Genomic DNA, 22,581 nt, shown 5'->3' with positions numbered 1-22,581 from the left:
CCTCGAATACCCCGTTTTTCCGCCCAGATTTCTAGTCACGTAACAAGGTTGTCACGAACTATAGCTTAAGTTAAGAGCAATGGTCACCAACCCACTAGACAGCAAATTGTTGGGGAGTTTTATATAGCACGAACTCGACTTAAAGGTATCAGACCGCTTTACCAACTGTGTTAAAGACGGACAAACTCATTTTGTTATTGGCCCAGAATCACAGGATGTTGAGCGTCCCTGCTGAGACTCGAAGCCTGTTACTCTGCTTCGAAGTCGACTGCCGTAGCCGCTCCCCCACATCCTTGAATCCATGCATGGTAGGGGCATGAAACGCCCCCGGTAATCCTGGGTCCCGGTGCTACTGCAGCTTATGTGCAAGTGATACCTATGCCTATGCATTTGTATCAAGTTTTTGCCCCATGCCGTATTTGAACCCTCAGCAGTGAGCACTGTGGTGCCCACAATTCCAACCTGCCCCCGGGTACACCCCCTGATTGGACACTGGCATGCTGATGAAGAGAGCGGACTCGCAGGTATATGATGCTGTGCGAGCTGATCTCCGTTTCTCCCTTACTTTTCCGCATTGCAATGGTGTGTGCCCATTAATAAGGAAAACCTACCGTAGGACAAAATGCCGTAAAAAGCTAGCAGTGTCCAGTGTAATAACATAGCGGAACCGCAAAAAGCTCTGCAGTGTCCAACAGCACCAAAATAGTACAAAAGACATACGCTAGTGTGTGCGCTTCTTATTTTCTTTTTCTTTTTTGCAGATTTATATAGCGCAAACTCGAACCCGAAGGTATTGGAGCGCTTTACATGATCACTGGTTACGTTACACAAGGACACATTCAGGCACGGGGAGATTAATCAATCAATCAATCAATCAATCACAGCATTTGTATAGCGCACTACTCACCCGGAGGGTCTCAAGGCGCTTGGGGGAAGGGGGGTCTGCTATTGCTCGAACAGCCAGGTCTTGAGTTGTCTCCTGAAGGCGAGATGGTCCTGGGTCAGCCGGAGGTGGGTGGGGAGGGAGTTCCATGTCTTGGCCGCCAGATAGGAGAAGGATCTTCCTCCGGCGGTGGCTCTTCGGATGCGTGGTACGGCGGCGAGGGCGAGGCTTGTCGAACGTAGCTGGCGGGTGGGCGTGTAGAAGGTCAAGCGGTCATTGAGGTACTTGGGGCCCAGGTGGTGGAGGGACTTGTGTGCGTGGGTGAGGAGTCTGAACGTGATTCTCTTGCTGACGGGAAGCCAGTGCAGGTCCCTCAGGTGTCTGGAGATGTGGCTGCGTCGGGGGATGTCCAGGATGAGTCGGGTGGAGGCGTTCTGGATGCGTTGGAGTCTTTTCTGTAGCTTGGCTGTGGTTCCGGCATAGAGGGTGTTTCCGTAGTCCAGTCGGCTCGTGACGAGTGCCTGAGTGACCGTCTTCCTGGTTTCGGTCGGGATCCATCTGAAGATCTTACGAAGCGTGCGTAGGGTGTTGAAGCATGATGAGGAGACGGCGTTGACTTGTCTGGTCATCGAGAGGGAGGAGTCCAGGATGAAGCCCAGGTTGCGTGCGTGGTCTGTTGGCTTGGGTGCGCTGCCTAGGGCCGGAGGCCACCAGGTGTCGTCCCAGGCGGAGGGCGTTGGTCCCAGGATGAGGACTTCAGTCTTGTCTGAGTTCAGTTTCAGGCGGCTGTTCTTCATCCACTCGGCGACGTCTTTCATCCCTTCGTGTAGGCTAGTTCTGGCGTTGGCGGGGTCACTGGTGAGGGAGAGGATCAGTTGGGTGTCGTCGGCGTTAAGTGATTTGCCCAGAAACAAAGGATGATGGACGCGTCCCAAAAGTCGGCAATCTAGCCGACAGACCACATCCTCATCCTCTTCTTTAAAAATGTACTGATAAATAAAGCGCTGTGAAAAGCTCCACAGTGTCCAACGACACGTAAACAGTACAAAAAGCATTGTGTGTGCGCGCATCTTTAAAAACCTACGGAAAAACAAAGCGTTGTGAAAAGATGAGCAGTGTAAAAAACATATGCTTGTGATAGCACATTTAAAAGGGCAAACCTGCCGGAATAGAAAGCTTGGTGAAAAGCTTTATGCTGTCCGGTGAAATGATGAGGGGTGAGATAGGTAGACAGAGGTCCCCTTAAAGATAAGTCACATGGCCTTGATGAGAGCTACCCACAGGTCCCCGACAGACACACGTAAACTTTAAGGTCTATGGGAGCGGTCGGGGGGAGAGGCATTTCCAGTGGCCTGCGGATCCTGTGCTTTGAAAAGGTTTATGGGATGAGAAAAGAGATGTGTAGTACATTGTAAGTTACCTTTCTAGTCTTTGTAGAACTTTCCTGCATGATGTTCTATATTCTGTATTCTGGGTTTGTTTATACTGTGGATTCCATGCTGTGGCAGTTTACTGGTTGCTGCTGCAGTAGAGGGTCTGCTCTTGCTCTACTTCTTAACTTGAATAAAGAACTCTTTCAACTCTATTTATTTGGCCACTGGAACTCATTTACTACAACTTTTTGGCGACTTGAACTTGAACCTTGCATTTTTAATGCAAAATTTAAGAGCCAGGAGCGGACCAGATCGAGGTGAATCTTCTTCGGTATTGCTTTTGTTGAACTAAGCGTGGCACATCACTAAAGACGTCTGAGAGAATTATTACATCCGAAATCTTCAACTTCCGCCTCAATACCTGGCAAGACTACAGAATTAAGGTGACTTTTATCTTTCATTTCTGCCTCGTGTGCTGGCGAACTTTGATCACTCAGTTATAGTGTTAACTGAGTTCAACTTAGACTTTGCCACTGAAACATACTTATTCTGTCTCAGTCAAGTCAAGTCAAGTCAAGTCAGAGAATTTATATAGCGCACTACATACCCAGAGGGTCCCAAGGCGCTTAGAAAGGGGAGGAGGATTACTTGTCAAATATCCACGTTTTAAGTTGCTTTCTGAATGCTAGGTGGTTCTGGGTAAGGCGAAGGTAAGCGGGGAGTGAGTTCCATGTTTTAGCAGCCAGGTATGAGAAGGATCTGCCTCCCATGGTGGTCTTGTTGATGCGAGGTACAGTGGCGAGGGCTTGGCTGGAAGAACGTAGTTGGCGGGAGGGGGTGTAGAAGGATAGTCGTGAGTTGAGGCATTGTGGTCCGATGTCGTAGAGTGATTTGTGTGCGTGGGTTAGCAGTCGGAAAGTGATCCTCTTATTGACGGGTAGCCAGTGGAGGTCTTTAAGGTGACCAGAGATGTGTTCGTTGCGTGGGATGTCTAATATGATCCTGGCTGAGGCGTTTTGGATTCGTTGGAGTTTCTTCTGGAGTTTAGCGGTAGTGCCTGCGTAGAGGGTGTTTCCGTAGTCCAGTCGGCTCGTGACCAGGGCATGGGTGACTGTTTTCCTTGTTTCGGTGGGGATCCAGCGGAATGTTTTTCTAAGCATGCGAAGAATGTTGAAGCAGGAAGAGGATACGGCGCTGACTTGTCTATTCATGGAGAGTGAAGAATCCAGGATGACGCCTAAGTTCCGTGCGTGGTCTGTCGGGATGGGTGCTTTTCCGAGGGCTTCCGGCCACCAGGAGTCGTCCCAAGCAGAGGGGGATGTGCCTAAGATGAGGACTTCTGTTTTGTCTGAGTTCAGTTTCAGACGGCTTTGTTTCATCCAATCGGCAACTTCTTTCATTCCTTCGTGTAGGTTAGTTTTGGCGGTGCTGGGGTCATTGGTGAGAGAAAGGATAAGTTGAGTGTCATCCGCGTAAGAGATGATGTTGAGGTTGTGTTGGCGGGCGATGGCCGCGAGGGGGCTCATGTATACGTTGAAGAGGGTGGGGCTGAGTGAGGATCCTTGTGGTACGCCACATATGACTTCAGTGGCCTCGGACTTGAATGGTGGGAGGCGGACTTTCTGAGTTCTTCCGGTGAGGAACGAGGTGATCCATTCAAGTGCTTTTCCTTGGATTCCGATGTTATTGAGGCGTTGTAAAAGGGTGCTGTGGCAGACTGTGTCAAATGCTGCAGAGAGGTCGAGGAGGATGAGGGCGACTGTGTCTCCATTGTCCAGTAGAGTTCGGATGTCGTCTGTTGCTGCGATGAGGGCGGTCTCAGTGCTGTGTTTTGCTCGGAAGCCAGATTGTGAGGAGTCTAGGTATTTGTTGGCTTCGAGGAAGGCGGCTAGCTGGTTGTTGACAGCTTTCTCGATGACTTTGGCCGGGAATGGAAGGAGCGAGATGGGGCGGTAATTTTTGAGTTCGGTGGGGTCCGCTGTGGGTTTCTTCAGAAGGGCGGTGAGTTCAGCGTGTTTCCAGTCTTCCGGGAAGGTGGCGGAGTTGAGGGATCCAGTCGGATCCATTCTCTCTTCTCTGTTCACCTACCTCTCTCTTCAAGTTCCGCTCTTCCATCGAACTGCGGTGCTCTGCTCTCGTCTCTTCCTTTCTGCCGTCTGATGATGTTTTAGAATGTTGTGGGGGAGTTGGTGAATGCCTTGATGACGTCTGGCTGCTTATCGAATCAACACGTCTGAGAACGTCCTTCAGTCCTGTCTACGCGACGTAACATGAGAAACGTCAACGCAACGTCATTACGTGTTGGGAAGCCATTTTGGTTGCTCTGGTAACCAATTCACCTCCAGCAACGCTATCTTCTCCGACGATGCACACGTCTTTTGCGCATTCATTTTCAGTCGGCGATGTGTTATTTGAACATACTGCGTGGTTTGTGATTTGGTCATACAGCGTTTTCATGTCAGCGCTCTGAGGAGATTCATATCCAAGTTCACACACGCTCCTATTTTGGACACGGCAAGCATATTTTTGGTCAGGTACTTTGTTGAAACTTCACGTTTGCTTTGTCAAACTAACTGATTGAAAGCGTTCCTTTTCTTTAAACGCTTTTGGGACAGGTCACACTTCTGCCTTGTTGTTTTCTTTTCTATTTTAACATTCATTACATGTTTCTCTGTTAATTGCATTATGTCTGACCAAGTCTCTTTACAAAATTGCACAGTTGTTTTGCCACCTAGTTTTCTTCCAATTCCAGGTCAACCTAGCATATCATGGGAGGATTGGTTTCCCATGTTCGTTAATTATTTGGATGCATTAGATGCACAAGAATACTCTGCTAAATGCAAAAAGGCTCTTCTTTTGAGCTCACTGGGTAAAGAAGGTCAGCGTGTTTTTAAATTCTTACCACAGGTTCTTCAAGCTGGTGCGCAAGCTCTTTTAGATGAATACAAGGAAGCTGTTTCTCATTTAGAAGTAAGATATTCTAAGGAAGAAAACCTTGTTATGAATAGGTATAAGTTTTACACAAAAAGTCAAAGAGTGGGTGAGTCTATAGATGATTTTGTGTCCAGACTGCGTGAAATGTCTGTTAAGTGCAAGTTTGGTAATATGACCGACGAGTTGGTTAGACACCAACTCAGAGTCCAGTGTAACAATAAGAAAATTCAGGAACGTTTGTGGGTAGCAAAGAATCCGATTTTACAGACAGCTATTGAATTAGCCAAGATTGTGGAACAATCAGAGGGATGTATGAAGGAACTTGAAAAGAGGGTGGTTTCTAGCGATGTGAGTGAAGTATCCTGTTATTCTTCAATGCTATGTCCACATGAAGAGGATGACCAAGAAGATATTGCCGTTGTTAAGCACAAGAAGTTTTTTAACAAAAAAACAATTAATGTCAAAAGTCAAAACCCATCTAAACCTGTTAATACTAAGCAATGTTTAGGGTGTGGTAGTTATGGTCACACTTCTGACTCCAAATTTTGTTTGGCTGCTAAACAAGAGTGTATGAAGTGTGGCAAGTTAGGGCACTATGCAAGAGTCTGTAGAGGTAAAGTTCACTCTTCAGTGTCTTATGTGGGTGATATTCCAAGGGTCACTGATGAGGTAAATAAGATTTTGGTGGTGGGGCAGGATGACTGTCTTCATGAGGAAGAGTACAAACGGAAAAACAGACCGAAAGCGTTGTTTACTATTAATGATAAAGATGCTCATTTAATGGTGGACACTGGTTCACGCTACACCATCATTCCTAAGTGTGTTTTTGTGGAGGTGTGGGGCATGGGGCCACTTCTCCCAAAGGACATTTCTCCGGGTGGGTACCAGGGAGAACCTTTGGACATCCTTGGTTATTTTGAAGCAAACATCCACTTCTCTTCAAGACAAATTCAAGGGAAGGTCTATGTTTCAGTATCTGGTCCTGCCATTCTGGGGTGGGTTCATCAGTATGACCTTTCTATTATTGTCACTCCCCATGCTGATCCTCAAGTTATGATTGTTGAGGACATTGAGTTGTATTCTATCCTTTCTAATTTCAAAACTGTTTTTGGTGAGAGCCTAGGCTACTCTCATAAGATTATACTAAGGAAAGACTCAATTCCTGTCCTTCACAAAGTAAGACGAATTCCCATTGTCATCAGGGATGAAGTGAAACATCTTCTTGATGACATGTTAACTTCTGGTGTGATTGAACCTGTGGAGGCCTCTCCTTGGGTTTCGCCTATTGTCGTCACGAAAAAATCGGATGGCAAGCTCCGCTTCTGTGTGGACCTCAGGTCTCTTAATCAGTGTGTTGTGGCTGATACCTTTCCTTTGCCCAACATAGCTGAACTTGTTACCACACTCAACGGAGCCAAGTTTTTTTCCAAACTTGATCTTAGAAGTGCGTACCACCAGATTGATTTACATAAAGATTCAAAGAGTTTAACAGCCTTCATCACTCCCTGGGGAACTTATCAATTCACTCGACTCCCTTTTGGTCTTAATTCAGCAGCGAGTGTTTTTCAACGGATGGTTTCTAGCATCTTTGAGGGGTGCAAAATGTTGTTTACTTTCAAGATGACATTCTAATTTATGGTCAAACTGAAGTTCAACATAATTCCACACTCAAAGTTGTATTGGAGAAATTATCCATTGCTGGTCTTACCTTGCGTAAGGATAAATGTTTGTTTGGGGTGGATCAGGTGGATTATTTGGGTTATACCATTACCCCTTCTGGCATCAAACCCAAAAAAGATTTGTGTGAGGCTATCCATTCTGCTCCTCGACCTGTTGATAAGGATCAATTACGTTCCTTTATGGGACTGATCGAATACTATTCGAAGTTTGTCAAAAATGTTTCGGATAAGACTGTTTGTATTAGGTCTTTGCTTAAACGTGGAGTGAGTTTCATCTGGGGCGTCCAACAGCAAGAGTGTTTTGACAACATCAAGAAAGAGATATGTGATGTTAAAGTGTTGTCTTCTTTTGATGTCCATAACAAGTCCATAGTCACAGTGGATGCTAGCGCACATGGATTGGGGGCTATGGTCTCACAGTTAAAGGGGACATCTGAGGTTACTGTTGCTTTTGCCTCGAGGACTCTTACTGAGTCTGAGAAGAACTATTCGGTCATCGAAAGGCAGGCACCAGCCGCTTCCTGGGCAGTAGAGTATTTCCGGACGTATCTTTGGGGCATGACATTCATTATGAGGACAGATCACAAGCCTCTTATCAAAGTTCTTTCCCCGGGAGGGGCAGGTAAGGGTTCTGCCAAGCTTATGAAATTGGCAGCCAGGCTGCAAGAATTTCAGTACTCAGTAGAGTATATCCAAGGATGGAGGAATGTACAGGCGGACTGCCTTTCGAGATTGTCTTTAGACTGGCGCACATTTCATGATTCGGAAGTGTCCTTGGACATGGATGATGTGGCTGTTGCTTCGGTTGAGGACGCTGTCTTTGTTGGTGAGGGAGTTTTTTCAGCTCGTGATTGGTTGAAGGTAATGGCTATTGACCAAACTCTTCAGGAGGTAGTTAGGCTTATCAAGTTGGGTTCTAGGCATGAAAGTTCTGTTTCCGTCTCTGTTAGACCTTTCATTAAGGATTTGGATGAACTTTCAGTAGTGAACAACATCTTACTTAAGGGAGAGAAATTCATACCCCCTTTTGGTCTGAGAAACAAATTGTTGGCTTTAGCACATGAAGGTCACATGGGTCAGACTCTCACTCAACGCCGCATTAGGGATCACTTTTGGTGGCCAGGCATTGATTCACAGGTGGTGGAGTGGATTGAGATTTGTCCAATGTGCAGAGAGGGTGAAAAACGCCTGAAAACAGTTCCAAAATCTATTCCTGATGCACATATTCAGAGTCCTTGTTTACCCTGGCACACTATTTGCCTTGACTTCATTGGCCCAATGAGTGAGTTGAATGAGAGGGACAGATTCGCTATAGTTGTAGTTGATGTTTTTACGAAATGGTTGGTTGTGCATTTCACTAATGACATCACTACATCAAGTACCATCAGGTTTATAGGGAATCTTTTTAAATATGAGGGTCTACCTTCAGTCATCATCACTGACAACGGAACTCAATTTACATCTAGGGATATGCAAGTATTTTTAAAGGAATGTGGTATCTCACACCATCGTACATCCTTATATAATCCTCAGGGTAATGCGATATGTGAAAGAGCCAACAAGGTTGTGAAGGGCATTATTCAAATGGCTTCTAGTAGTGGGTGTATTGTTAGAAAGATGGTCAATGAGATGTTGTGGGCCTACCGCACTACTCCTTTGGCAGTTGGAGATCAGTTTCCTTTTCAATTAATGAGGGGACGTGATCCTGGCTTAAAGTTGTTTCCTTCATGGATGAGAGATGTTGTCACTTTGCAAACCCAACAGGGTGTTTTAAAGGAAAAACAGCCTGAAGTTATTTCTCCTCCTTTCGTACCTGATTCTTCTCCCTTCTCTGTGGGGGATTTGGTCAAAGTTAAGTTGGGAAGACTACAAAGAGGTTTGTCAAAATTCAAAGGTCCTTTTAAAATCAAAAAAGTACTTAATCATTGTTTTTTTTTTTCAGTCTTGGCACTATGTTGGGATCGGTGACAGTAATGTCGTCTGCTTGCCCACTTTTTTCTCGGCTCCTTTCTTGGTATCACCTTCTTGTAATCTTTAGAAAAGTGGCACTCTTCTTGCCCGCTGGGTTTGCCCTCGTCACCTCCAAGTCATGAGCACGAGGGGCAAATATGAGTGTATCCAGACCATTCAATCATTAGCCTCTCTTTAGAAACACTACCCCCCCTTCTTCGGGCAGGTAAGTCATGCCATTTCAAGGGAATTCCAAGGTTAGGAGACAGAGACGACCGTTGACATGACAACGTGTCAGCCCCTACACCTCACCTAATCCTGCTCTTCCTCTTTTTACCTCACCTGATTGTGCCCGCATAAGCCTTATCTGTTTGTGAGTTGCTGGGCCTCAACTTTCTGCGCTGCCAGATGTCCCTCACTGCGCGCCCCATGCCTACATGCTTGTTGTTCCTGGCCCTTCAGATTGTGGAAAGCCCTCTGCCCACACTCCTACCTACTCTCACGTGACCACCCCTCCAGTACCCGTTTGTCCACCCAGATTTCCAGTCACGTAACAAGGCTGTCACGAACTATAGCTTAAGTTAGGAGCAATGGTCCCCAACTTATTGGACAGCAAATTTTTGGGGAGTTTTACAGAGCGCGAACTCGACCCGAAGGTATCAGAGCGCTTTACCAACTGCGTTACAGACGGACACACTCATTTTGTTATTTGCCCAGAATCACAGGATGTTGAGGGTCCCTGCCGAGACTCGAAGCCTGTTACTCAGCCTCAAAGTCGACTGCTGTAGCCGTTAGGCCACATCCTTGAATCCATGCATGGTAGGGGCATGAAACCCCCCTGTACTCCTGGGTCCCGGTGCTACTTCGGCTGTTGAGCCGGTGATACCTATGCCTATGCATTTGTATCAAGTTTTTGCCCCATACCGTACTTGAACCCTCAGCAGAGAGCACTGTGGTGCCCACAATTCAGACCTGCCCCCGGGTACACCCCCTGATTGGACAATGGCAGGCTGATGAAGAGAGCAGACTCACAGGTATATGATCCTGTGCGAGCTGATCTCCGTTTGTCCCTTACTTTTCCGCATTGCAATGGTGTGTACCCGTAAAAAGGAAAACCTACCGTAGGACAAAATGCCAGAAAAAGCTAGCAGTGTCCAGTGTAATAACATCACGGAACTGTGAAAAGCTCCGCAGTGTCCAACAGCACCAAAATAGTACAAAAACATACGTTTGTGTGTGCGCTTATTAAAAACTGTACCAATGAACAAAGTGCTGTGAAAAGCTCCACAGTACCCAGCGACACGTAAACAGTACAAAAAGCATATGCTCCTGTGTGTGCGCATCTTTTAAAACCTATGGAAAAACAAAGTGCAGGGAAAAGATGAGCAGTGTGAAAAACATATGCTTGTGATAGCGCATTTAAAAGGGCAAATCTACCGGAAAAGAAAGCTTGGTGAAAAGCTTTATGCTGTCCGCTGAAATGATATTGCCGCGCACAACATTTATGGCAGCTTTAAACATACAACCCCAATAGTATACAGATGCAGCTGCCTACTGAAAAACAAAGCGTTGTTGAAGCTTATCAGTGTCCAGCGGCACGTAAACAATTTAAACAACCTGATTGCAGCAAAAAGACAGAAGTGGATGCCTGCTTGTGTTCCGGGGGAACTGCAGGTCAGCAAAAAGACAGAAGTGGATGTCTGCTTGTGCCCCGGGGGAACTGCAGGGTACATGCTGGATCGGAGCTATGAGCGAAGTGGCATTTTTTTTGCAGCCATGTTTGTCCATGCAGGCGCGTGCATAAAAGCCCTCGGCAGAATCGATTCCAAAAGGTACTCGCAATAGCGAGAGGAGCGCATGCGCTGCTTTCGCTATGCGAGACCTGATAAGCAGGTTTATGTTTTTGAATTACCTCAGCTGCCATGGAAAGTCATAGTCCAGCTAACTGTACTCCATGTTTTATTACACTAATGGTGTGTGAAATATTATTCATGATTAGTATAATAAAAAAATTGAGAGAACACAAAGAAAGTGGATTCCCAAGATTCATTCATAAGGAGGGGCTGCCACTGGGTTCCTGGCAATGATATTTCCACCTCTGGGACTAGGGGCTGCAAGGGCAGTGCCACGGGTCGCAAGGGGCAATCCAGGGGTCGAAGCTGGGACCCCTGGCGACCCCTAAATGACATCCATGAGAGGGATCTTGGAAAACAGAATCCCAGAGATGCTAGAGCTAAAGTGATGAGTCTGTGAGGTCACCCAGGACTGATTGCTGATAGGAGGCTGGAGCCAAAGTCATGAATCTGAGTGGAGAATGTATAAAAGTGTCTGGGAGTCAACACTAAGAAGTGGCCGAAGGATGGGCTCAGAGATGCCACAAGAGGCATACAGGTGGAGAACAGTAGAGGCTGAAGGAAAGAGAGATGGGACAACATTGCAGAGAGGGATATAGCGAGAAGAATGGCCATATTAAGCATTTGAGCATGTGCAATGGGAGCGACAGGAGACTGGCCCAGCAAGTGTGGGACATTCATCTTTGATGCGTCTTCCCCGCCTTTCCTTCCTCCCCTTTCCACACCCCTTTCTTTCTTCCTGAATGGTACCTTCTGGATGAACCACTGCTCGGCCTCCGTGCGGTTCTTCTCAGTGAGTATCTCGTAATCGGCCCTCATGTCTTTCAGGCGTTTGGTAAGCGCGACCCCTGGAGCGGCGTCAATCTCCACATTGACCTGGCCAGCAGCCTGGCCCTGTAGCTCCTTGACCTCCTGTAACAAGAAAAACATGTGTGAGCTATATCTGGAAGCGTAAGCAGCTCAGACAAGCTCCAAGCAGTCCGCCATAGGGGTTTAATCTGATATGCATATCTGTGGCCAACCGAAAGGTGGTCCTTCTATCCTGTCATGACAAAAGTAACATTTAGCGGGACAAGAATATTAGACCCATATTTTGTAATTGCCATATATAATCTTGTTTTCATTATTTTAGTTCAACATATTTTATTATTTCAAAGTAATAAGAGACAACAGGAATTGAGTAATATAGGGAATATCATAGGGAATACAATACAAATCTTTTACATTGAAATATCCCGGGAATATGCGTCTTGAGCATAATCACCTAAACCAAAAGTCTGGGTTAAACCCTCCCAGCTGACATCTCTGCGATATGAAGTCTGCATATTTAAACCTTGACAGGTCTGAATCAACCTCCTGTCATTATGAGGTGGGTTAGATAAGCACCACTGACAAGGCCGGACTGGCTACCGGGCAGTTGTGTGTGCTGCCGAGTTGGGGGCTAATTTCTCTGTGGTGGGGGCTTATTTCGTTGATGGGGACCTGCGTGCGCATTGAAATAAAAAAAGCAAAACGAATTTCGTTTTTCCCATGCAGGTCCCTATCAACGAAAGCAACCCCCAGCTCGGCAGCACACACAACTGCCCGGTAGCCAGTCCGGCCCTGACCACTCAGCAGGATAATAGTCGTTTCTGTTATTCACAGTGTGTGTAATACCAAAACTGTGGCAACCAATTATTATTATTATCATCATCATCTTCATAATCATCATCATCATCATCATCATCATTATCATTAACATTATTAGCATTATTGTTATTGTTATTATCATCAGCATAATCATTATTATTATTATTATTATTATTAATATTATTATTATTATTATCGTCATCATCATCATTATTATTATTACCATCATCGTTATTATTACTATTATTATTATTATTATTATTATTATCATTACTATTATGTGTTATCATCATCATCCTCACTATCATTATTATTACTATTATTGTCATCATCATTATCACTATTTATATTATTATTATAATAATCATCATCATTAACATTAATTCATTATCATCATTATCATTATTATTATTGTTATAATTATTATTGTTGTTAATATTATTATTATTGTTATTATTATTGCTACGTTGTATACTTACACTACGTTGTATGCTCACAAATAATTTCCTCTTCCCTTCCCGCCTTGTGGCTTTTGGTTTGTGCTCCTTTCACACTTCTGGGGCTGGACATTTTAGTGTGTGCAGATATATATGACAAAAGCACTTACAAATGTACATTAATATTCAATACATTTGCACTGGATATCCCTAACCACTCATTTGCAACATACCTAGAAGTACTAACCTGAGTGTAAACTTAAGCGTGTAAGTTCTACTTTTATGAGTAAGTTACGCACCCACAAAAAGCAGATGTTCACAGTTGGTAATAACTCGTATTTACTGGAGTAAGGCAGTTGTAAAGCTGTATATCTCTTATGTTGTAAATTTGGCTCATGGTATGGTCCTCGCTCGTTCTAATCTGCTCCTACGTGTAAGAGAATGTAATAGCTTGTCCTACATATAGCTTTTCATGCCACACTTCTAACATGTCTATGCGCTGTAAACAGCAGGTGCTATACTGGGAAACTCAATTTACCAGAAGCATGAAAGCTTTTGTACGCTCATCTGGATTGGGTCTGATGGACCTGCAGACAACAGCAGGCCCAGCAACAAGCACTTAATTCACTAAATCATATTTCTGGATCAAAGTCCATATACCACGGAAAATGACCATATACGTCCTCAGATAAATTGACCATGCAACCCCCCTCTTTGTTCAAGCTCTATGAGGACAGGTGTGGACATTGAAATTGTCAAGTTGAGCCTCCAGTGGATTGAGCTCACCTCCACCATTGTGGGCGCTCCAAAATCACGAAGAGAACTTGGCAGGCAGGCAGCCAGTGCTGTGCATCTACACAACTGACCTTCCAGTGCATAGTCTGGCACCCACTCTCCTCTTATTAATAGGTTGCACCATGCTTTGGCTCCCTGAGAGGGTTCACCTGACCCCTGTGTCTGTTTTAGTGACCTCAGGCAACAGGGTAACTATAAAAGGACCGTCCTTTCAGGTTGAGGCATTTTATCTAAATGGTCACCATTTGAAGGTGTATAAATGGTATGAGGATGCTGTGTTGTTTCTGAACTGTATCATTGTGGGTCAAAGGCCCACGTGTGTACAATTGAGTATTCCTGGGTGTATTTAGTGTAGGATATGGTACTATTTCTCTCTATCTCTTGCGTGAGTTTGGAAAGCTGCACACCTGTTTACTACCTTACCCTCTTGCTGCATGTGTATAAATGCACGTTGGTGCATCTAGTGATCACTCTCAACTATGCATCGTGAATTTACTTCCACTTACACAACTGTGTGTGGCACAGTAACCCGACTTCCACATCAACAATTATTGAATCAATATACCAGAGTACCATTGTAAGTTCTGCAGGATTCTAAAAAGTCATCTTCTGGTTAAGATTTGCTTCCATCGCGTATGTGAAGTTGTCATCTACATGGGATTATCTCCACATACCATGCTTTGCTGAAACCTTCTTTGATTCATGCACTCACACACACTCGCATGATTGGAAGATCTAAAGTTCTTGAGCACAACAGAAAGCCTCCCGCTTTAAGTCGACTAAATGTAGAGATGTGAAGACTTGAATCTAGTGGTTACATTTGATCTGGCTCCCACAGCTTTGCTGGGTGTCAGGAATTCCACAGATCACCACAAATTGTGTGGTCTTTACTTATACCTACCTCTTGGTGGTTTGTCTTCAGGTAGGTCAGCTCCTCGGTCATGGTTTCGATCTGGACTTCCAAATCCGCACGGGCCATGTTCTGCTCTTCTAGAATCCGGCGTAGGCTGATTATATCAGCCTGGACAGATTGATGGAAGTATAGTTCATTCTCATACCTAGGCAAGAAAGAAAGAAAGATTTATAGATTGTAAATAAGGCACCGCAGCTCCAATGCAGATTATAAACTGAGACTAAATATGGTAGTAGTGACCAGAGGAGTCTCCAAGTGTAAAGTTCTCCTCTTTGCAGTGGTTGTCTCCACATGTGAGAAGTCCCTCTTCAGATATGATGTCAACATTTGAACTCTTTCTCTGTTCAGAATTGGTCATAACTTCTGAAATGCGACTACATTTTGAGATAGTCTCCATGGTTGGATAGTGTCCTAAACAGCGCTTTAAATGGGCAGGTACTGTCCAATACTGGGTACCGGCCCTTTTTTATTTTGAGAGGGACATTACCTGCGCTTCTCAAGAGAGGCATAATTCTTTTTATTGGAGAGTACCGGCACATTTCAGAGTACCTGCACTTCTATTTTTCCATTTCAAGAACTGGTCCTAAAGTCCTTGAGGACACACCCTACCCTACGTCGGTAATAGTGGACAAGTCCACCCACAGTGCCTTCTCAGAACGGAGGGCATGGTGAGCTCGTCCATTATATCCCAGCAGGAATAGTCCCTGCAGCTCAGGGCTTTAAGTCGGCCGGATCCTGCTTGTGTTGAGCACAGGCGGTTTTTAAAAAGGGATATCGAATCTGGTCCTTATTGGGCTCTGTTTTCGTGCCCTGGAACAGACAGTCCAGTTTTTCCATGAACTGTGGCTTTCGAGTGAGCATGCGCACTAGTGTGAAAAAGATGTGCGCATGCCTGCTTTTAACTAATGGAGCAGTTGCGAGTGACGTCACACCAGGTGAGTGTTGAGGCGCGAAGGGGATCCTATAAAGAGAGACTTTTTCTATCTGGATTTCGATTTCTTTTCTGCACGCCAGAGCAGCAACAGCATTCTTGTGCCAGCCACTGTGGAAATCAAATCACTGGGACCAAACAGGACCACCACGACCATTCTCTGCCCACTGGAGTCAGAGCTCACAGCAGAGAACCAGCAGCATCCAACCACCAGTGCGACCCTGCTCTGCTCTTTCGGAGCAAGTGACCGGCCTGAACACTGCAGTGAAATCCAGCCACAGGGGAAGCGTTTCTCCTTCCAATAGGATCTGCAGAGGAACCAGCCTTCGTGATCCTGCCCAGCCCTAACAGCACCAGGAAGTTTCAACTCTGAGCAAAGATTTGGATGCTGTGCGAATTTTCTTTCTTCTTGCTAACTTCATGGTGTGTCCCAGTGTTTGTATATTCCTGTTACAGATTTAAGTGTGGCAAACAGTTACCATGTATAACTTTGGATACATCCCACAGTGCTCGTGCTGAGGTGTGGGAGATGTGTAAGTCCTTTACATAAACAGCCCATGGCATTTTGCTTTTTCCATGTGTGCTGCAAAAACGAGGAGAAATAATGCATTTCTTTCGTTTCCCCAACTTCAGACCAGGTTTTCCCTGGTTTTAATGTTGGCGCTGCCTCCTATGTAACCCACGCTTGTACATAGGGGACAAAAGGGGGTGGTGATGGACGGAGCATCTGAACCAATCAAACACTCACACCCAGTCAAAAGATCTGGGTTTGATCCACCACCGTTCTTTAGCCCACTCTGCCACCCCAGTTCAGACATGGCTATATGCTAATCAGTCTGACCCTGTGCCTCATGGGAACAGTCCAGCCCGAACTGCCAAGCCATGTCTTCCCTGGACCGGAAACAAGCTTCCGAGGACCTGTTTCTGGCATTACAGCCGTCTTCAGCCCGGCTTGCTTGAAACCAGTGGCAAAGTGAGCAAGTGACTCACGTCTGAGCATACCCTGCCACACTTATGGCGGCCAAAGCGGTACAAAAGGGGGTGGTGATGGACGGAGCATCTGAACCAATCAAACACTCACACCCAGTCAAAAGATCTGGGTTTGATCCATCACCGTTCTTTAGCCCACTCTGCCACCCCAGTTCAGACATGGCTATATGCAAATCAGTCTGACCCTGTGCCTCATGGGAACAGTCCAGCCGGAACTGCCAAGCCATGTCTTCCCTGGACCGGAAACAAGCTTCCGAGGACCGGTTTCTGGCATTACAGCCGTCTTCAGCCCGGCTTGCTTGAATCCAGTGGCAGAGTGAGCAAGGGACTCACGTCTGAGCATACCCTGCCACACTTATGGCGCCCAAAGCGGTACAAAAGGGGGTGGTCAGGGACGGAGCATCTGAACAAATCAAACACTCACACCCAGTCAAAAGATCTGGGTTTGATCCATCACCGTTCTTTAGCCCACTCAGCCACCCCAGTTCAGACATGGCTATATGCAAATTAGTCTGACCCTGTGCCTCATGGGAACAGTCCAGCCCCAATTGCCAAGCTGTGTCTTCCCTGGACCGGAAACAAGCTTCTGAGGACCGGTTCCTGGCATTACAGCCATCTTCAGCCCGGCTTGCTTGAATCCAGTGGCAAAGTGAGCAAGGGACTCACGTCTGAGCATACCCTGCCACACTTATGGCGGCCAAAGCGGTAAAAAAGGGGGTGGTGATGGACGGAGCATCTGAACCAATCAAACACTCACACCCAGTCAAAAGAACTGGGTTTGATCCATCACCGTTCTTTAGCCCACTCTGCCACCCCAGTTCAGACATGGCTATATGCAAATGAGTCTGACCCTCTGCCTCATGGGAACAGTCCAGCCCGAACTGCCAAGCCATGTCTTCCCTGGACCGGAAACAAGCTTCCGAGGACCGGTTTCTGGCATTACAGCCGTCTTCAACCTGGTTTGCTTGAATCCAGTGGCAAAGTGAGCAAGGGACTCAGGTCTAAGCATACCCTGCCACACTTATGGCAGCCAAAGCGGTACAAAAGGGGGTGGTGATGGACGGAGCATCTGAACCAATCAAACACTCACACCCAGTCAAAAGATCTGGGTTTGATCCATCACTGTTCTTTAGCCCACTCTGCCACCCCAGTTCAAACATGGCTATATGCAAATCAGTCTGACCCTGTGCCTCATGGGAACAGTCCAGCCCGAACTGCCAAGCCATGTCTTCCCTGGACCAGAAACAAGCTTCAGAGGACCGGTTTCTGGCATTACAGCCGTCTTCAGCCCAGCTTGCTTGAATCCAGTGGCAAAGTGAGCAAGGGACTCACGTCTGAGCATACCCTGCCACACTTATGGTGGCCAAAGCGGTACAAAAGGGGGTGGTCATGGACGGAGCATCTGAACCAATCAAACACTCACACCCAGTCAAAAGATCTGGGTTTGATCCACCACCGTTCTTTAGCCCACTCTGCCACCCCAGTTCAGACATGGCTATATGCTAATCAGTCTGACCCTGTGCCTCATGGGAACAGTCCAGCCCGAACTGCCAAGCCATGTCTTCCCTGGACCGGAAACAAGCTTCCGAGGACCTGTTTCTGGCATTACAGCCGTCTTCAGCCCGGCTTGCTTGAAACCAGTGGCAAAGTGAGCAAGTGACTCACGTCTGAGCATACCCTGCCACACTTATGGCGGCCAAAGCGGTACAAAAGGGGGTGGTGATGGACGGAGCATCTGAACCAATCAAACACTCACACCCAGTCAAAAGATCTGGGTTTGATCCATCACCGTTCTTTAGCCCACTCTGCCACCCCAGTTCAGACATGGCTATATGCAAATCAGTCTGACCCTGTGCCTCATGGGAACAGTCCAGCCGGAACTGCCAAGCCATGTCTTCCCTGGACCGGAAACAAGCTTCCGAGGACCGGTTTCTGGCATTACAGCCGTCTTCAGCCCGGCTTGCTTGAATCCAGTGGCAGAGTGAGCAAGGGACTCACGTCTGAGCATACCCTGCCACACTTATGGCGCCCAAAGCGGTACAAAAGGGGGTGGTCAGGGACGGAGCATCTGAACAAATCAAACACTCACACCCAGTCAAAAGATCTGGGTTTGATCCATCACCGTTCTTTAGCCCACTCAGCCACCCCAGTTCAGACATGGCTATATGCAAATTAGTCTGACCCTGTGCCTCATGGGAACAGTCCAGCCCCAATTGCCAAGCTGTGTCTTCCCTGGACCGGAAACAAGCTTCTGAGGACCGGTTCCTGGCATTACAGCCATCTTCAGCCCGGCTTGCTTGAATCCAGTGGCAAAGTGAGCAAGGGACTCACGTCTGAGCATACCCTGCCACACTTATGGCGGCCAAAGCGGTAAAAAAGGGGGTGGTGATGGACGGAGCATCTGAACCAATCAAACACTCACACCCAGTCAAAAGAACTGGGTTTGATCCATCACCGTTCTTTAGCCCACTCTGCCACCCCAGTTCAGACATGGCTATATGCAAATGAGTCTGACCCTCTGCCTCATGGGAACAGTCCAGCCCGAACTGCCAAGCCATGTCTTCCCTGGACCGGAAACAAGCTTCCGAGGACCGGTTTCTGGCATTACAGCCGTCTTCAACCTGGTTTGCTTGAATCCAGTGGCAAAGTGAGCAAGGGACTCAGGTCTAAGCATACCCTGCCACACTTATGGCAGCCAAAGCGGTACAAAAGGGGGTGGTGATGGACGGAGCATCTGAACCAATCAAACACTCACACCCAGTCAAAAGATCTGGGTTTGATCCATCACTGTTCTTTAGCCCACTCTGCCACCCCAGTTCAAACATGGCTATATGCAAATCAGTCTGACCCTGTGCCTCATGGGAACAGTCCAGCCCGAACTGCCAAGCCATGTCTTCCCTGGACCAGAAACAAGCTTCCGAGGACCGGTTTCTGGCATTACAGCCGTCTTCAGCCCAGCTTGCTTGAATCCAGTGGCAAAGTGAGCAAGGGACTCACGTCTGAGCATACCCTGCCACACTTATGGTGGCCAAAGCGGTACAAAAGGGGGTGGTCATGGACGGAGCATCTGAACAAATCAAACACTCACACCCAGTCAAAAGATCTGGGTTTGATCCATCACCGTTTTTTAGCCCACTCTGCCACCCCAGTTCAGACATGGCTATATGCAAATCAGTCTGACCCTGTGCCTCATGGGAACAGTCCAGCCCCAACTGCCAAGCCATGTCTTCCCTGGACCGGAAGCAAGCTTCCGAGGACCGGTTTCTGGCATTACAGCCATCTTCAGCCCGGTTTGCTTGAATCCAGTGGCAAAGTGAGCAAGGGACTCACGTCTGAGCATACCCTGCCACACTTATGGCGGCCAAAGCGGTACAAAAGGGGGTGGTGATGGACGGAGCATCTGAACCAATCAAACACTCACACCCAGTCAAAAGATCTGGGTTTGATCCATCACCGTTCTTTAGCCCACTCTGCCACCCCAGTTCAGACATGGCTATATGCAAATCAGTCTGACCCTGTGCCTCATGGGAACAGTCCAGCCCGAACTGCCAAGCCATGTCTTCCCTGGACCGGAAACAAGCTTCCGAGGACCGGTTTCTGGCATTACAGGCGTCTTCAGCCTGGCTTGCTTGAATCCAGTGGCAAAGTCTTCACCAACCCCTTTTGTACCGCTTTGGCCGCCATAAGTGTGGCAGGGTATGCTCAGACGTGAGTCCCTTGCTCACTTTGCCACTGGATTCAAGCAAGCTGGGCTGAAGACGGCTGTAATGCCAGAAACCGGTCCTCGGAAGCTTGTTTCCGGTCCAGGGAAGGCATGGCTTGGCAGTTCGGGCTGGACTATTCCCATGAGGCACAGGGTCGGACTGATTTGCATATAGCCATGTCTGAACTGGGGTGGCAGAGTGGGCTAAAGAACGGTGATGGATCAAACCCAGATCTTTTGACTGGGTGTGAGTGTTCGATTGGCTCAGATGCTCCATCCATCACCACCCCCTTTTGTACCGCTTTGGCCGCCATAAGTGTGGCAGGGTATGCTCAGACGTGAGTCCCTTGCTCACTTTGCCACTGGATTCAAGCAAGCCAGGCTGAAGACGGCTGTAATGCCAGAAACCGGTCCTCGGAAGCTTGTTTCCGGTCCAGGGAAGGCATGGCTTGGCAGTTCGGGCTGGACTGTTCCCATGAGGCACAGGGTCAGACTGATTTGCATATAGCCATGTCTGAACTGGGGTGGCAGAGTGGGCTAAAGAACGGTGATGGATCAAACCCAGATATTTTGACTGGGTGTGAGTGTTCGATTGGCTCAGATGCTCCGTCCATCCCCACCCCCTTTTGTACTGTACATAGGGGACAGCATAAAAAACAATGAGTGTCGTGGTGGAATGCCCACCGCAACACCCACCCCTTTCACGCTAACATTAGCATGAAAGGGGGCCTTATTTACAAGGCAGCGTTATGCCACGTTAAGTGGCTTAACTCAGCCTTGTAAATAAGGCAAATCCCATATCGCCACCACAATGTCGGTAAAAGTGACGTTGTGGTGGCGATAGGGGCTTGTACATATGCACCTATGTTTTGAATGTATAGCTTTTCCAACAGTGCACACAAGGTTCTACGCTTTATTTACGTTCAAATGGACACCTATTTTTTTTCCTGGCTGTGAGTTGGCAGCCTTTCTGTCTATCATTTTTTTTTTCACCTTGAGCTAATAGCTTTTGTGTCTCAGTGTACCACAATTCACTCAACCAAAACCCATCAACAACAGAATGTGTTACAGAACATGGTCAACTACCTATGTCATGGATGCAACCCATTGCTGTGCTTCAAGGATAGTAAAAAAAGAAAAAACGTAAAATGTTACATTACATACATTTTCTAGCCTTGGCAACCAGACATTACAATATATGACGTCTTCCATCAGAACAGCAAGCTTTAGGCCTCGGGTGAACAACGCAGAGATAATCCATTTGTCAGCAAGTACAGGCACTAATAATACTCTGAGAACATACCTAGAATCTTAGTGTTAAAGGTTTGCTAGGCTTGCACCTTGGGGAGAGACCACCCGTCTACTGGGAATATTTAAATTTGTTGCTCCATCAAGGAACTAGACGATAGTCACCACTCATCAATTCTTGTGTACATACTCAACGCATATGAAGGGTTTATGATCCTCGTTGTATTCCACATGCTAAAATTCCACTGGCAGTGTCATTTAGTCAACGTGTATGCTTCACTGCATCAGCAAATGAAAGCATTGAAATATTATTGTGACTTCAAGAACTGGCTCTTCAAATGATCCTCACCCAGCGGGACCAGTAGCCCCACCCAAGCGCCTTAAGACCCTCACAGGTGAGTAGCCGCGCTTTAGAAGCCTGTGATTTATTGATTGAACAAAAAAAGTAAGCATTTTGAAAGAAATCACAAAAGTATACCAGGATTAAAGGATCATATAAAAAACTCTACAAGAAGTAGATAATCAAAAGTCAGAAATGCCAACACACTTTGCAAAAACCCAGCTGGACCATCTCCTTTTTTGGTCTCCACTACCAAAGTATCTTTATTCAGGGTCCTGCTCGCTGCACTTCAATAACCACCTTATTCACACACATTAGAAGCAAACATGTACCCCAGGCATTAGACTTTCTTTTATTATCCTTTGCTGAGTAATACCTCGTGATTTTCTTAAGCACACAATGCTAGTTCCTATGGTTTAGGCCACGCTCAAAATTGGGTTTGCCACGCCCCTTTTAGAGACCCTCTTTCCCCAGTTTTTTCATCCCACTCAAAGCCCTCTGTGACTCGTGTCCAATGGGAGGGATGAGCCCTGAATTCTATATACTAGAGGGAACTGTGGGCCATTTGGAATACACCCCAATAGGACAAGTAAACTTGGTGGCAGGTATGTAAATAATTTCCTGGATAACTAAATATAAAACGTCGACAACAGCAATTCATTACTAAAACCTGAAAGATCCCTTTCCAGCAATACCATTATCTCAATGGGTCATTGTTTTAGAGACATTTTTGTTGCTCTAGTAAAGCCTTTCCTCTCTCTTTGAACCAAAGGCAAAAAATTAAAACCCCATGTAAGAGAATGGATAGAGAACCACAGTTTCAAAAGAGGTGAAAATGCTATTTTATTTTCGATATGCATGTTTAGAGCAGCAGCTGCTGTTCATGCCATCCTTCTGGTTAACAGTTGGAACACTGCGGTCTA

The 22,581-nt window shown here is 46.6% G+C and overlaps 1 protein-coding gene across 1 annotated transcript in view; it reads right to left on the bottom strand.

The window, feature by feature from the left end:
* LOC144756007 (keratin, type I cytoskeletal 16-like) overlaps positions 1–22,581 on the bottom strand; it is a 43,514-nt gene that overhangs the window by 13,531 nt on the left and 7,402 nt on the right. Inside the window, exons 3-4 of the mRNA XM_078645482.1 lie at positions 14,435–14,591; positions 11,423–11,584 (exon numbers count right to left, since the gene is read on the bottom strand). Coding sequence (XP_078501608.1) covers positions 11,423–11,584; positions 14,435–14,591 — 319 coding nt within the window. The remainder of the gene's footprint in view (positions 1–11,422; positions 11,585–14,434; positions 14,592–22,581) is intronic.

The sequence above is a fragment of the Lissotriton helveticus genome, chromosome 5_1 (assembly GCF_964261635.1).
Source record: "Lissotriton helveticus chromosome 5_1, aLisHel1.1, whole genome shotgun sequence".
Classification (NCBI taxonomy): domain Eukaryota; kingdom Metazoa; phylum Chordata; class Amphibia; order Caudata; family Salamandridae; genus Lissotriton; species Lissotriton helveticus.
This window is presented reverse-complemented; position numbering and strand designations above follow the sequence as displayed.